Here is a 16,182-nt window from a genome sequence, read left to right as displayed (position 1 = left end):
CGACAGCCTGACCAAACAGCAGGCCTTTCCCTTCACCAGAGCATGTGACTGGCATGGCAGCTAATCCCCTCAGTGTCTGAAATCCTCTGGATGGTGTTGAAAACAGGCCAGAAAAGCTACAAGTTTTCAGTAAAAGCATGTCTAGGAAGCAATCACCTTTTACATTCCACAGTACCACTGTTAAGACTACCTGTGGAAGTGGGAGAAGCATCTCCAACCTCATTCATTTCCAGATGACCACAGAGGAAGGTGATCCTGCACCAGATTATACAGCCTCCACTGTGGCTTTCGCAATTCAAACAGTAGAAGCATTAACAGAATTACATACTTAAGATTTGTAACAATCATTAGAAAAAAAACAAAACAAAATGCAGATTTTATAATTAAGTTACAGAATACAGTATTTAATATAAAGTTCAAAAAAACTCCCCTGCATTTACTTTTGATCAATCATTTGAAAACTGTGTTTTTAGTCAGAGATGCTGGAGTTACCTGCAGCACTCCGATATCCTATGGCCTATACAGAATCCACTGGCAAACCCTCTTGGGTCATATATGAAATTGATTCATGCCTAACTCCAGCTTCTCAACAAGAACACTCATCACATCCACTTTCACAGCTACATCTAATTATGCTGGTAAAAGCCCCATAATGAGCCACTAATGATTACAGCCATGAGGTCATCTACACAGCACTGGTCCAACTTATAAAAAGAGAAAAAAGCAATCTACATGAGACACGCTGCAATATATAACTTCGAAAATGAGAAGCTCTTTGCATCCTTTTTAAAATAGACCATTCTAGAAGACTGCTTTAGTATACTAACACAATATGTAATCTACACACTGCTACCGAGGACTAAGTTATACTTCACCTCTTGTCTCCCTCCTGAACAAGCCAAAGACAAGGGAGTGTCCTTGGTTCTCTCAGACTGGGCTTCAATATCAGCTCCATTATCCAGTAAGATTTCAACAACACCCACGTGGCCCGCTGTAGCAGCCAAAATAAGCGGAGTAAACCCTGAAATGAAGAGAGACATTTGAAGAGTCCACATTCATAGCTTAAGCGACTTAAGTTAAATCACCAGAAAAGCAAGCCTATAAGCTTCACAAAGACTATGCTTTTTGTGCATTTATTTAATGTGATACACTGGAAAACCGGAGAGGGTCTGTATTGCCGTAGTGAGATACCTACCTTTCTTGTCCCTGTGTTCAATATTAGCTCCTCTCTCTAGCAGTGTTTGTACTAGTTCTTCGTGGCCACCAGCGCAAGCGAGTGTCAATGCTGTGTCGTGATTACTCTCAGTCTACAAGAAACATCATATACACAAGATAAATATGTACTTTTCCAAGTACAACCCCTGTTATATTGTGTATTAGCCCAAGTACAACTCTACCTGCCACAGAATAAAAAGCTTCTATAAGTTTAAGACATGTCTACAGATTACCTCACAGTTATCTTTTGTGTTCAAGTTCATAACAGGGTTCTACTTCTCAAGTCTGCTCTGTTGGAAGATTTGAGAGCAATTCCTGTAAGAATGGAGATTCCTCAGGAACTGACATCTCATCTGTTCTTTGCTAACTAGCTCAATCTCTTTACCACTGCTTGACCAAGTCCTTTACATGGTATAATAAAAGAATTTCTTTAATTCTTAACCCTCTGGTTAAACCCAAGGGGAAAAAATTCCCCATCTCATCATTACTGTTGCTGAAGCCTCTGAACAGTACACACCAGCTACAGTGAGTCCACAAATCGCAGTAATGGAAAAGACAAAACTACTGAAAATATACAGAAATCTCTGTCTCTGAGCTTATGCTCCACTTTCAAGTTTTCTTCCTTTTGAGTACTTGCACACTGTCTCCAAGCAAACATTTCTAGCAGTAGATAGCTCTCTGTAACAGCACAGAGCCCTTATCAACCTTGATTCTGCATATGAAATGCTTGCAGTGTAACAACGCACATTTCATTTCTCAGTATTGCCAGGGCCCGTGTGGATGACCACTGTCCTATCTGAAAGAGCAACCAAGGAACTCTGAGAACTACTGGCACTGTTAGTTAACAACACAGGGACTGCCTAAAACCACAACTCTCTCTTCTTAAACAACAAGAAACACCAAACCAGCAAAAACACCCAAACCCCAAACACATTTATTTTTTTATTACCTTTCATAAGAACTTAGTTTTACTCTACTCTCTTACATCCCAGGGTACTGGCAGCTTATGATAATGTTAATCTGCACTGGTGCCTAGCAGCTAGCAACAAGACCAGTCAGGTTATGGCAAGAACTCCTGTACATGGTCACAGCAGAAACCAAGCCAACTGCCACAAACAACTGAAGTAGCCAAGACTGGTTTTCCAAAGGTTTCTCCCCTTTTCCCCCAAGAGTCCCATGCCTTTCCTCTTCTCCACACTGCCCACATCTTAGCCATATCATGTATAGTCTAGAGCTATGCATATACATGTGCTAGTTAGTACATGTATGCGCTTTTTTTGATGGCCAGCTAGCTACAAGTCAACTTAAAGCAGCTATTTTTAAAAATAATTTCAATACCAAAATGCCTTTTCTTTAGTGGAAATGAGAGCTTGTTATTATTTCTTCTTGCTAAAAGAATTACAGAAATTATTAGTTTCAACACTTTCATACTTCTGTCAAGCTGGGTGATCATTGGCCAACAACTTCAAGCACACAACCCCCAACCCCCCCTGTGTGCAATATTTTAAGGCTTTTTTTGTCTTAGGATATCAGCACAATATTTTCTGTCAGAAGACAACTTTGCTGTTTCTCATAATCACTCCGACAACTAAGAAACAAGAAATACAAGTGTTTAGCCATTCAAAGACCTTCTCTTTTGTTCAGCAAGAACACAGAGGAAAGTGGACTGCAACTCTCTAGGGAGTTGTACAGGATTTCCAAAAGCAACACATCAAGTCTCTAGAACCCAATTCATTATACAACAGAGCTGTTTACTATCACTGAATTATTCAGGATGCAGAAGAAAAATAGCTTCACGTATCTGCGCTGCAGTGGCAATTGCAGGCTTACCTGTGCATCGATATCTATAGCAGGGTAGATTGGTAGCATGGCTGAAGGAGAAATGATAGGACTTGGAGTTGGCGTCTGAGGTTGGGAGACAGAAGTTGCAATGCTGTGGGTAGGAGTGTTTGACATTGCAGATGCTCTTCCGCTCACTGCTGTTGAACAGAATAATTACACTTAGCAAAAGCAAAACACTTAACTTCAGATGTTAAACATGACAATAAATGGACAGGGGGACAGAACTCCCACTGACCAAACTCCCCAAGAACTTTATTTTCCACAAAAAACATTTTCCACTCTTTTAACCCAATCTTTGAACCTTTAACACTTTGATTTTAACAACTATGCAGAAGGTTAACTGTATTCAATCAAAGAAATATGTATCAGATGGGCATGTTTTCTAGAAGCCCACCACACACAAAAAGGATTTATTTTTTTAAAAAACCCAAAGATCTCTCCTCCAAGCCAGCCATTATTTGGACCACAGGTTCCATACCTTTAGAAGCAGAACTGCAGAACAAGTCCAATCAATGGGTATCAACGCAATTTTTCTTAAAACAGTTTAAGGATTTTCATATAAAAGTCCGTCCAATTATCACCCTCTACCCCCCTGGCCCCCATAAACATAAAAAAAAGCAACAGTGCTAGCATCAGGATGCTCACATGGCAGAATTTGTTGACATCAGAGAAGTGGAAGCTTCGTAACAGCCATTTTGCAGAAACTTTGGTCAAGGTTGTTAGGATAAGCAAAAGGTAAATACCATTTTACAGTTGACAACATCATATTGACATGACACAAAATAGCACCGACTGCCACGCTTCCCTGAAATTCATGTCGTACATGTAACATTTAAAAGTATCGAGCAAACTTGAATCTACAACAGCCTTTGGGAAAAAACTCCCGTTTTCCTTCTTTTGGTTTTGTCCTTAACAGAACTCCATGGTTTTCTCCCTGACTTTTCTCCAGTATTTCTACAGGTCTTTTTCACACATGATCAGCAAAAGAGAAAGTAAAGTACTGTACGCTTCTCCTGTCAAGTTGACAAAGGCATCTTTAACTGCAACATTGAAGAAATGCACTTTCCACATATAGTCAGTATTCATCTAGTACACACCACCAAGTAACCTTGTGGAACATCAAATAATACCCCTTTACCCCCACCTTTTCAAGCCTTGGTCATTTTTCAAACAGGTTTAATCATCAGCCATGTCCCTAACTGCCAGCCATTGATAATTAGCTCCTATATTAAATTTGAAGTGGTAAGTTCTTCAACAAATGCCGCAAAAACTGTACCCTGACGTGCCAATTTGTGTACTCCCTCCTCTGCAAGGCAGCTATGTTTTTCATCCGTTACTAATTTAATTTCTGAACTTCCTATACAAAATCCCAGCAAAGCAGCTAATAAATGTCACTGAAACGAAGAAACCCCAGCTTAAAACATAAAAAGTATTATTAACTTTATATGTAAATCAAGATTCAAACTCCCTTGACCTTTATATAACAGTGCCTTCTGAAAGCTTTTCTCATCTTATGAAACAAATCACACTAAGCATGGATTAAAGGAAACATGCAGAAGCTAAGCCAAAATATTCTGACATAAGGTCAAAAATTATGGCCTAAGGGATTTCTGTACAGAGAAGTAACCGAAGATCTTAATGACCTATCATTCTGTGGAGCATCTAATTTAAACTCTGCTCATTCCTTATACTGACTGTAAATGAGAGATACAACCTAAAACCACAACTTCTGATTGGTTTCACAGAGAAGGATAAGAAGTTGTCTTTTCAACTCCTGCTCCCCTCCTTACACATACAGTCATAACAAGTAATTTTGAAAAACTAGCATAGGCACCTTCTTTCTTTAAGTTCAAAGAGCAAGTTAAAGCAGCACAAGAACAGTAATGGAATTATAAAGGATGAGGATTCTTGACTCTTCACATCTAGTCCAAAAGAATCCAATAAAAATGGTAAAACGGACTGGAAACTAACCAAATATGCTTAACTTGGATGATATAAAAGCACAATCATCAAATAACCCACATATGAAAAAAGTTAATCCTGCTACAGTACCACGTGTATTTCAAACAGTTTCTAAGAATTATAGCTGTAGTCCCAATATGGGGGCTGGGGAGCATCTACTACTTTACAGAGGCACTATTAAAGTTCTTAGACCTTAACAACAAAACAAAACAAAACCAAGGTAGTTAGGAAGGTCTCAGTTCCAGTAAAGTCTGTTTTTTGTACTAATGGTGTTGCAGTGAGGGGGAAGAAAAAGAAAGCCCACCAAAAAAAAAAAAGATATAAAAAAAAGATACATGTTTAAAAGCAACATCCCTCTTTCCACAAGGAAGAAAACCTTTATTATACAACCCATATATAAATATTTTTATGCATGCTAGTAGGGGAGAATATGCATGTTGACTTACAGTTCTCTTAAGTGTATTTTGAATGTGCATCTGCAATAATTCACAGACAAATAGAAGTTCATAACCCTACAGCACATTTCACTGAGACAAGACATTAATTTTCATGGGTAATGACTTTGATTATATTTATTTCATTATCACCTGTGCAGAGTATAATTAACATGTCAAGGGCAACGAACAGAATCTTTACCATGTCCAATGAAAAATATTAAAAATTTCCACTAAGCCAAAAGGTTTTCCACAACAGTCTTGAGCAGTGGAAAAAAAAAAAAGGCATAACCAGCTGGCTTGACCATCCCATATAAAAGCACTAGCAGCCAAAGGTCTCTTCTCCTCTGCCCCTCCGTCTGCTCTAATGGACCAGTAGCAACATTTAACTAGAAGTCTGTACTTCAAGATTGAAACATCGTTACCTCACGCCTAGGATAATGAAGTCTTCAAAGCTAGTTCACTATTAGAATATTTTAGTATATACATGCCTTGATATGGACCAGCTATCAGTCTTAATCATGTTACGAAACATGGTTAAGCTTCTTTGACACAGTATGTTGCTCCAAGCACCACTTGACCACTAAGTCACAGTCTTTTACATTTGTTTGGACATTAGACAACCAGTTTTGTGCTTACTCGTAGTAGGAGCATGGCTGCTCTTCATATGGATTTCCTTCTGGACATCTGAAGTTTCACTCAGCTTCAATCAAAAAAAAAGGATACCCCCACAGCTGCTACTTTCTCCCCCACGGCCAACAGCCTCACCATCTAGAGAAGCATTTGGCTTACAAATGTTGTCCCAGCATTAGGGGATGAAAGAAAACAGCCAAGCTGACGAATTAGAACACCTGAAAACTAACACAAGATCCTTAACATTGTAGCCAGTATTTTTATCTCACTGCTCTACATGCCCTAACTCAAAACTTGTGTCTGGAAAAAAGCCCAAAATTCTCAAAAGAACATGGAGTTGTTCGCACTGTTCAAGTTTGTTGCTTCCTTGAATACTTTGTATTTTCATTAAGTGCATGATATTACAGAAACCAAGCACCTTTACAATCCCATTTCATCTTAATTGTTAACAGAAGTTTCACATTAGTTTTGTCCGATTGTGGGTGCAGCACTGTTCTTATGTATTTATTCCTTATTTTCGGTAATGCCAACAGTAGATGGATAAAAACTTTTTCACATATTACAATAAGCCAAGATGAGGGACTGAGGGAAAACAAATCCAACATTACAAGAAATCTATTAAGATACCTCAGCTTTTTCCAACTTGTTAAAGCCAAATCAACAAGCTTGTTTCACACCAGGTTGTTCTCCTCTGCCCTCAATTTCTCTGTTGTATCTTAAGTTATTAACAGCTATGCTCCTGCCACACATGCTTAAAACCAGTACAGGACACTTCAGATGCATAACATGCCTTGAATTACAAGAGTCAAAGTTATGTTCTGAATTCAAATACAAACACACAGCGTTGCTTCTTCATACTAACAGCTCCATGGATGAAGCCTGAAAACCACAGTGGCAGTCTTGATGATTATTAGTTATAGTCTGAAAGGTGGACTACCCCAGGCTCAGTCCCACACAAAACCAGCTGCCTAGCAATAGCCAAAAGTCTCTTAATATTCCAAGGGCAAGGGTCTAAATGCATTTACCATCCATCTGCAAGAGCAGCACAACCATTGCCAGCAATCTGTAGCTACACCAGCACATAACAACTTACATCCTCAGTTTTCTGCAGCTCCTGTATAGGTCGTGAGACAGACAGAACCTCCTAATTTTTCTGTGATGCTGGTGCTCTACAGTTATTTTTTCAGTACTGAGTGTCTGTGAAGAACTTACAGGCAATGCATATTCTTTCTTATGTATTAATTCAGTCACAATTAAAACTGACTCATCCCACAAGGTAGCTACCAGGAATTAATCTTATCCAGTGCTTCAGTATTCCTGAAGTTTTGTGAGGCTCTGTTACCAAACCTAATCCTTTGAATAGTTACTATTTTAAAAGAAGTTTCCTAATAAAACCAGGGATTTTTTTTCTTTATGTCCTTAACATACCATTTAACATCTGCAATGTTTTCATTCGAGAGTTACATAACTAACCCTAAAAAATACTTCTATTCACTACCCCCACAGCAAGCAAAGAACTTATCCAGCAACTGAAGCTGAAGAGCAAACCTTTTGCTTGTCATTTCCAGCAGGATCACAAAAGCAGCCTGAAGTTAAAACTGAAGGATTATTTACTGCTTTTTCACAACTTAACCTATTTCTTTCTTTAGGAAAACCCCAAACCCCTTTACTTGGTACATTCTCTTACCATGCTTCCCAGGCAAATTGCATAGAGCTCTGGTAATGTCAATTAGCTTCTCTAAGAGCAAGGAATCCTACTCTCAAGTCCCAGAGCTGATCTAGCAACAACACTTGACCTCTCCACCAATACCCATGTCTTACACTCGCCTCTAACAAATACAAGCATTTATGTACCTGGCCTTGTTTGAAACAAGTACTTAAAATGGGAAAACTGAACTCATTGTTTGCAACTAAGTTAGCACACGGATGAACATTAGGTAAGGCTTACACAGCTAAGGTGAAGCTTTGTTTTTGTAACTGGTGCTGTTCGCCACAGCTCTGTGATGAAACTTAACTCAAGCCATCTCAGAAACGGAGATCTAAATTCATAGGAATATTCTATAAGGTTCCAATTAAAGCAATACACACAAATACTGATCAAATATTTAGCTGCTGCTTAAACATTTTCTGTTACATTGAGCTCATTTCACCTCCACTCTAAATACTGATGTGTGGATTCAAGTTGGCACTTAAGTCATATCTCAGGTCTGTGTCTGCTCTTGCTTAAAAAGAAAGCAAACTACAATTAGCCACTTCACAGAAAAACAAAGACTGAAGGAATTGCAGCTGTACAGCTTTTAACAGTCTTGTCACAAGTGCTTTCCAGAGCACAATTCGGTGGGGTATGAAGGGACTGAGAGCAGCCCTGAGGACAAGGGACTTGGGGTACTGGTGGATGCAAGCTGGACATGAGCCAGCAGTGCGCGCTCACAGCCCAGAAAGCCAACCAAGTCCTGGGCCATATCCAAAGCAGCATGGCCAGCAGCCCCTCTGCTCCACTCTGGTGACACCCCTGCTGCAGTACTGCATCCAGCTCTGGGGCCCCCAACAGAAGGAGGACACGGACCTGTTGGAGCAAGCCCAGAGGAAGCCACAGAAACAATCAGAGGGCTGGTGCACATCTCCTGGGCAGACAGGCTGAGAGTTGGGGTTGTTCAGCCTAGAGAAGAAGCTGTTTCAGGGAGAGCTTACAGCATCCTTCCACTACCTAGAGGCCAACAAACTTTTTAGCAGGGCTTGTTGTGATAGAACAAGGGGTAACGGTTTCAAACTAAAAAGAGAGTAGTTTTAGACTAGATATAAGGAAGGCATTCTTTACTGTGAGGGTGGCAAGGCACTGGCACAGGCTGCCGGGAGAGATAGTAGATGCCCCAATCCCTGGAAACATTCAAGGTCAGGTTGGACAGGGCCCCTCCAATCTAGCTGAAGATGTCCCTGCTCATGGCAGGGGGTGTGGACTAAATGACCTCTAAAGATCCCTTCCAACCCAAACCATTCTATGATTCTCCAAATTTAGACCTTATCCCCAACTGCATGTGTGCATGCACATAGTAAGAACTGGGACTATGGAGTACAAAACCACTCACTCAAATGCACTTTGGAAATGTCTGACCTTTCCAAAAATGCATGCATGAGCATTTGGGTATGTAGCAGATGACCCAAAACTGCAAGCTCTCAAGATGTTATATGTGGTTGAACACATAAACTTGGAGTTAGGACGTTTGTTAAGTTGTATCTAAACATAATTGAAGTGCATTGCAAAGATTCTTCTTAAGTAAAAGACCTGCAATTATCCCATCTCTTCAATTGGAGTAGTTGGTATCGTTATGTATCCCAGCAGCTCCACATCAGAATAATCTTCACTGTTAATGCATGATGGATGTGGTTTTATCTATTTTTTCATGCATCCAGTTTTTTATCCACTGACAGATTTTTAGCCAATCTGTATGTCTAGGCTTCAATTCTAACAAGAATTTCAGAATAGAATCTCTTGTCTCCTTTAAGTTTCAGTAGTCTTTTATGAGGCTTTGTCCAAGTATCAGGTTACTCATTAGATGCCTAATTTGAAAACTGTTGTTCCAACTATTTTAAACTATCACCATCTGGTATTTTTAACCATTACCATATCTTCTATTCACTCTCCACCATTATCGTACTCCAATAACTCTTGCAGTATATGCAGGATGAGCACCACACCTCTGGGCTAAAGCACCCCTGGAAACCTGCCTTTCCTCTGGCAGACGCCCTCATCCTAACATATTTTACATAACAGACTTATCAAAATAGAGAGCACTTAAATGAAAGTCCATCAGCTTAACCAAGAGCACCTCAGTGAAATTGTATCAAGTGACACGATTTTCTTTTTTAATACTTTGTCCTAACAATCTGTATTCAGCTAAGCCGTCAAAATGAGTATTTCAGCAACTACTTTAACATGGAAAGGGGGATAAGTGAAACTGAATGAGGTGTAAAGGAAAGCAGCACTAACAACGCATGTTTCCTACAGCATTTAAAACCCATTTCACTCTTTTGTTTTACTACTTAAGGTCTTACTGCACTGATGTCACTGGGTAAAGAATTCCCCAAAGCAATGAAGAATTTGGTAAGGCTCAATTTGTTTTTCACTGGCAAAGCAGCCATTTTTATGGGTAGACATTTTTAGAAGTCATAGGATAATAATCTTTTTTTTTTTCCAAACAGAAGTAAAAGCTTCCAATAGGTAGACTATTCAAGGCCAAACAGAGGAGCTCTCATCCAAAAGCCTACAGGCTCCTTACAGATTTATAGGCTTGACACTGTGCTATGGTTGCTCAAAGCCTGTTCTGAGTGCTCCAAATGAGCTCTCTGTTAGCTAGTCCAAAGTACTAACCAGTTATCATCAAGATACTGTTCCCAAGCTACTAACAGGCCGAAGCAGAACCGTTAGAGCCTAGGGCATTCCCCCCTGCAAACTATAAAGAGTTAGAAATGCCCCTTCTGACATACCAACCTGACAAACAGGCACCAGTTAGCTCAACAAAAAGAAAGGCAACCATGTAAATTGAAAAGTTGAAACTAGTTTTCTGAACTCCTAAAGACAGGGATCAGTAGGCTAGTGGTACTTGCCGTGGAGCTAGCAGGAATGCACAAACACACACACACAAACATAAAGAAGTGGACATACCCTCAACTGGTCAAGCAAATATTAAACCTGCTCATAACAATATAAACCCACCTGCCATGATGTCATCCAGCGTGTCATTGAGCGTCTGAGCAGGGCTGGCTACCATTAACCCTTGCTGTGTTTCTGTCAGTATTCCTTGCCCCAGCCCTGCTAGTTGTGCTTGGCCCAATACTGGCTGTCCAACTATAACACCTTGCAGTTCTGTAAGATTTGCGATGGACCCTGGAGGTAAGGAACCTGCTGCCAGAGGCAAAGCTTGTGGCATCGCCAGAGGCTGAATTGGTGCAAAACCCGTCTGCGCAGCAGCTTGCTGAGGATCATCTTTAAGCAAGATGGGGTCCACTTGCTGTAATCGTGCATAGTCTCCCTCTGAGAGTTGTTCTCCTACCCCAACAGGAGTCAGTAGTCCCAGATGCTGGCAAGACTGCTGCTGCTGCTGCTGCTGGAGCTGAATTCTTTGCGCTTTTACCTCTAGATATTGCTTTTTTAGCTGCTGCTGAGTTTTCAGCTGTAACTCTCGCTCCACTTTCTGCAGTTCCTCCAAAATCTTTTGTTTCTTCTGAATTTGTTCCTCTCTCGTTTTGTTCAGCTCCTCAATCTTCTCTTTGGTGAGCTGGTCAGCATGTGCCAATTCCAGGGACTGCAGCTGAGCGTTCTTCTCTATGGCTTCTTTTATCCTCTGCTCCAGCTCTGTCAACTTGCCCTGAGCCTCTTCTACAATGCTCTCTGGAGACTGATTGGTGATGTAACCCTGTACATCCTGGTTGTTTGCTGGCAAATGACTGCTGGACTTTTGTTTAGAAGCAGCTGTGTGAAAAAGAAACCCCCTCAGAACCAATGGAAGTGCATATGAATAGCATCCTCATTATAGAGCTACTGTTGGGATGCTAAATGGCCGGTTATGCACCAAGACACAGCACCCACAGAAGGTCAGCGTGTACTGTAAGGCCCTCAAAGAAAACCGCATCTTTCACTATCAATTTTAAGACAGCAGTCAGATTGAATTTAACAGTACAGATTACTGCGCATACATTCCAAATAACCCTGCACTACGTTGACATACTTATTCCAAAAATTGTTATACTTTTGCCAAATGAAGCGATTGTCTCAAGAGCCGCTGTTATCAAGTGGTGCTACAAGATAAAGGGGAACAAAAAGAAAGGATATGCTGTCTCTTTACTTGATGTTTTGCGACTGGTATCAACGTGTTAAGACTTAAACGTATGGTTACAGCCCTGAAAGCACAGCAAAAGTGATGCAAAAACATCTCAAGGGACAGGTGACTTGCTCTAGGCCACCAGTTTTGTGAGTAACTCAGTACATTTTAGGAAGTGCTACACTTTCTAGGACTACTGAATCCTTTCACTACAGGTATCCAGCTTTGCTCAGTTGACAAACAGCGCTAGAACCCAGAATAGTCATTTATCAATATTTAACATGATCTAACAGGGTATGTTTAGCCACTACTATTTTATCCATAGCAGACATTATTTTGCCTGTGTCAAAACTTGGCTCTCTGCCCAGGCAAGGCAAATATTTCAGCCTTTCTGTAAGAATGAGCGATGGACTAATCCAATTCATCTTTTATGAAGAAGTCCACAGTAACACAGCTGACATGGTCTGCCATACCAGTTGGAGAAGGAACAATCGGTTAATTTTGAAGGGCGAAAGGCAAATCAAAACTCAGGATTTGAGTCAGTGGAGGTGCCCAGTTTCTTCCAGTCATCCTCGCTGTATTTCCAGAACAATACAAGTGTACACACAGTATTAATTTTATGACATGCACGCCTGTATTTGCACTATTGCTGATCCTTGATAAAAATAGTTTTGGAAGAAAAATCTTAAGTACAGAAAGCGTTAAGTGTCAAAATGGCGGTATCAAAATAGATGCAAATTTAGTCCTAGCAGGACCTGAGCCACATCAGACTACGTATTTTATAGCACAAGAAATTCCGCCTTCAAATTAGTCAAACCCACTCCAAGACTACTATTCTAAGTAAACACAAGTTATCAAATCAACTACAATATGGAGATTAACATTGTTTTTACAACTACCATTATCAAATTTACATAGGCTTCTGGGTGACATTTTGCATTAGTCCAGTATGTCAGACTAATATATATTTAAACATGTTTACTTAGGCAGATTTCTTGACGCTTTACGATTACAGGGTTAGATGACTGATACTTCATATTTGGCAGATAAGCAAATCCTTAAAAAAAAAAAAATTGCCATTTCCTTGACTGAATCCATAAGCACTCTTCATAGGAACTACTCTGCTAGAAGTGCAACCCTCTATCTTCTGCCTAAGGAAGGATATTTAGAAAATAAGCTCCAGAACTAAGACTGACCTTTATTTCTGATGGGAAGGGTTGTGGCGACATTAGCAGGGGGTTTGTCAGGCTCCTGGGGTGGAACGACCATGGGCAGCGCCTGCACTGGTACACGAGGAGCCTAAAATGTTGGATACTAACAGATTACTTTTCTCATACTCTAATCTAGTTATAATTCAATAGAAGGTAAACAAAACCTGTTAGAAAAGCAGACTTTAAATGGTGACTAGTAACACTTAATACTTCTTTTTAATATGCCAAGTTCAGTAGTTAACAATTTGAGATCATCTGACTTGTATATACTCCGCAATTTTAACCTAAGAAATTAATTGCTGAACAATACTTGTCTCAGCATGGTACAGGGTTATACTATGGTAAAGCAAATACAAGTCACAATGGGCTACAAATGTAATTCCAAAGAGCCTCATTAAAGAAGACCTTTTTACTTGCTGGGGTTCTTTTCCCCCCCTCTTCACTTTTTCCAGTAATATTTATAGAGCAAAAAGAACAACGATGAAAGCACTACACAGTGATGCTCAAAGGTCTTTACTTTGAGCTGTCTTGAACATCGTAATTTTCAGTGTGTTCACCTACAGTTCAGTAGTTCATGAAATGAATGATTAACTCTTCTCTCATCTTTGAACTCCCAAGTAAGCTACAAAAAGAAATGCAAAAAAGCCCCACAAATCCACAGACAACCAGCCCTTACATCTTACCCTATTCAAATCATGGGATGGTGGGGTCAGCTGAGTAGCATCAGGTGGAGGAGCAGAAAGCAAGTTGTTTGGGTAATCTAGAAGGTAACAAACCACGCTGGTATGACCACCTTTTGCTGCCTCTATTAACATAGTTGATCCATCCTAATGAGGGAAAGACCACAGTATTAGAAAACAGCATCATCAAAACATGACAGCACTGAAGCATTTTGGAAGACACAATGGAGTATCTATTAAGACTGCTTTAATAAACAGTCATTCTACCTGCAGTTAAGTCCACATCTAAACTTAAGGACACTTAAGTATTTCCAAAAAAACCTAGTACTTTTTAGAAGGACCTTACTACTTGAGCACAACCTATACTTTCATGGTAATGAACAGACCTGCACTACTCCTAACAACTTACATAAACATGGTCACGAGCATAACGCCTGCTTGTGTAAATACCAGCTCTTGCACCTTACTTCATTTAAATCATGACATGTTGGGTCAGTTGCAGAGAACACAAAAGGAGAAAATTTGCATGGGTATTGTTAGTTTTAATATTAATGAAAGACTACTTCAGAGGAAAACAAGGTTGAGCAACAAACCTTCAGTCTGTGTGTAGGATCAGCACCATGAGCTAGCAGTAATTCCACAACTGCCAAATGACCTCCAGCACAGGCCAGCGACAATACTGTATGATCGTTGTTAGCTGTGGTCCTATTCACATTTGCTCCTTCAAAAATAACAGGGAGAAATATTATTTAGAAAGACTTCTACTCATTCTCCTGTACCTGAAGTGACAGGAAGTTAACTTTTCTTAAATACAAACCTGTAGTTCTCCATGGCTGCAGTCTTAAAACTGACAAACAGTCAATTACTACTATCAGAAGACCTTTTAACAGAAGAGCAACCCTACCTGGACTTATACTCCAACCTCACTTTTCTAATGGATTCCTTGTAAGCACAGAACATCACACAGCAGATTAACCTATCGTTTTTAAAACTGCAGCAATTGTGCTAGGGCTGTCCCTCTTTTTAAAATTAAAACAAATGCTAAGATCCAGCACGTTGATCCATGCATCTTAGCACCAGCAAGCAGATGATTCATTGCAGCTCTGCTTCCTTCCTCTACAATCTAGACAGGGAAAACTACATCACACTGAAGCTTTAGGCCAGTCCTGCTCCATACAAGGAAGGTACAAGAAAAATCCATCACTATCAGCTCAAGAGAGAGAAAACAGCAATTCTGAGACGTGTCAACTCTATGCGTTCAACAGTGATGTAAGGCTGGAGCCGATGAACTTGCTTGATTTTGTCAGAACTAAGTCACAACTTTGAGACAAACAGGCACTTCAAGTTCAACTTCTGGAAAGATTGCTCAAAAGCCACACCAAGAGCATGGAGACACCCAGTAAGCACTACTACTGTTGCTGCTTTTACTAGGCATCAGAGACTGGAATGTAACTGTTTTCAGAAGCAGCTGCAGTTCCCACTAATCTCACCAGAAACCAGAGGTGATCATTACGTGCCTAGTTTGAGAATCAATTACCTACTTGACTTAAAATACTTTGAAACAAATCCAAGAAAGTTACACTAGTACTAACACGTTCTTAACCTTGAGTATTTCGAGCACCAGGAAAGCCAAACCCTTCTCACACTCTTACCTTTGCTAATCAAGAACTGAACAGTGCAAACATGACCTGCCCTTGCAGCTTTCATGAGAGGAGTTCTTCCACCTTCTGATTCATGCTCCTAGAGCAGATAAAGAAAGGCTTAAAATTCAGAAGTAGCAGGCGTGAAAGGATGCAATTCAGCCTTCTGGGTTTTTTTGATTGGAAAGACATCAGACACAGAAGAACCCTTTTTAATGTTTTACAAAATGCAGACAAAAATTCATTTAACATTTGAACTGAGCCCGTCTTGCAGATGGATGAAACTACCTACCTACCTTTGTACAGGTCGAGAGTCCTGGACAAGTAGTATTCAGGCACATAGTGGGGATTTTAGTTAAACATATTATGTACTGTCATGCTTAACTTCACTTCTTGATAACATACAGCTGTACAAGCCTACTGAAATGTAAAAATCGATTTACCTCTGTCATCTTAACTGCATTACGGTATACCAACTAGATCATGTCAGAACAGAGCTATCAACTGCTTGCTGCACAAGGAACAGAACAAGTTCACAGGTACATGTACTAACTCATGATCAGCTCAACAGTTTAAAGCTGAATACCATTCAGGACTGCACATGACAAAAGATCCCCTATTTTTTCTGTACAAGCAACCCTGAAAGGCTTGGAAATGCTTTAGACATCAGTTGCCAAAGTACCACAATTGACCTAAGCACTTTCAGGTAATTAAACAGCCTGAGAACTATTAGAAAAGCATCACCA

At 40.1% G+C, this 16,182-nt stretch overlaps 1 protein-coding gene across 5 annotated transcripts in view; it reads right to left on the bottom strand.

The window, feature by feature from the left end:
* Positions 1–16,182, bottom strand: part of ANKRD17 (ankyrin repeat domain 17) — a 94,620-nt gene that overhangs the window by 20,551 nt on the left and 57,887 nt on the right. For 3 of the 5 annotated variants that reach the window (XM_037392134.1, XM_037392154.1, XM_037392163.1), the window contains exons 11-18: positions 15,449–15,536; positions 14,390–14,517; positions 13,800–13,943; positions 13,102–13,204; positions 10,801–11,556; positions 3,046–3,194; positions 1,196–1,307; positions 876–1,021 (exon numbers count right to left, since the gene is read on the bottom strand). In XM_037392134.1, coding sequence (XP_037248031.1) covers positions 876–1,021; positions 1,196–1,307; positions 3,046–3,194; positions 10,801–11,556; positions 13,102–13,204; positions 13,800–13,943; positions 14,390–14,517; positions 15,449–15,536 — 1,626 coding nt within the window. The remainder of the gene's footprint in view (positions 1–875; positions 1,022–1,195; positions 1,308–3,045; positions 3,195–10,800; positions 11,557–13,101; positions 13,205–13,799; positions 13,944–14,389; positions 14,518–15,448; positions 15,537–16,182) is intronic. The other 2 variants (XM_037392144.1, XM_037392169.1) reach the window with 2 other exon arrangements.

This window comes from Falco rusticolus, chromosome 1, assembly GCF_015220075.1.
Source record: "Falco rusticolus isolate bFalRus1 chromosome 1, bFalRus1.pri, whole genome shotgun sequence".
Taxonomy (NCBI): Eukaryota; Metazoa; Chordata; class Aves; order Falconiformes; family Falconidae; genus Falco; species Falco rusticolus.
The sequence above is the reverse complement of the archived record's forward strand: the minus strand, read 5'-3'. Positions and strand labels throughout refer to the sequence as shown.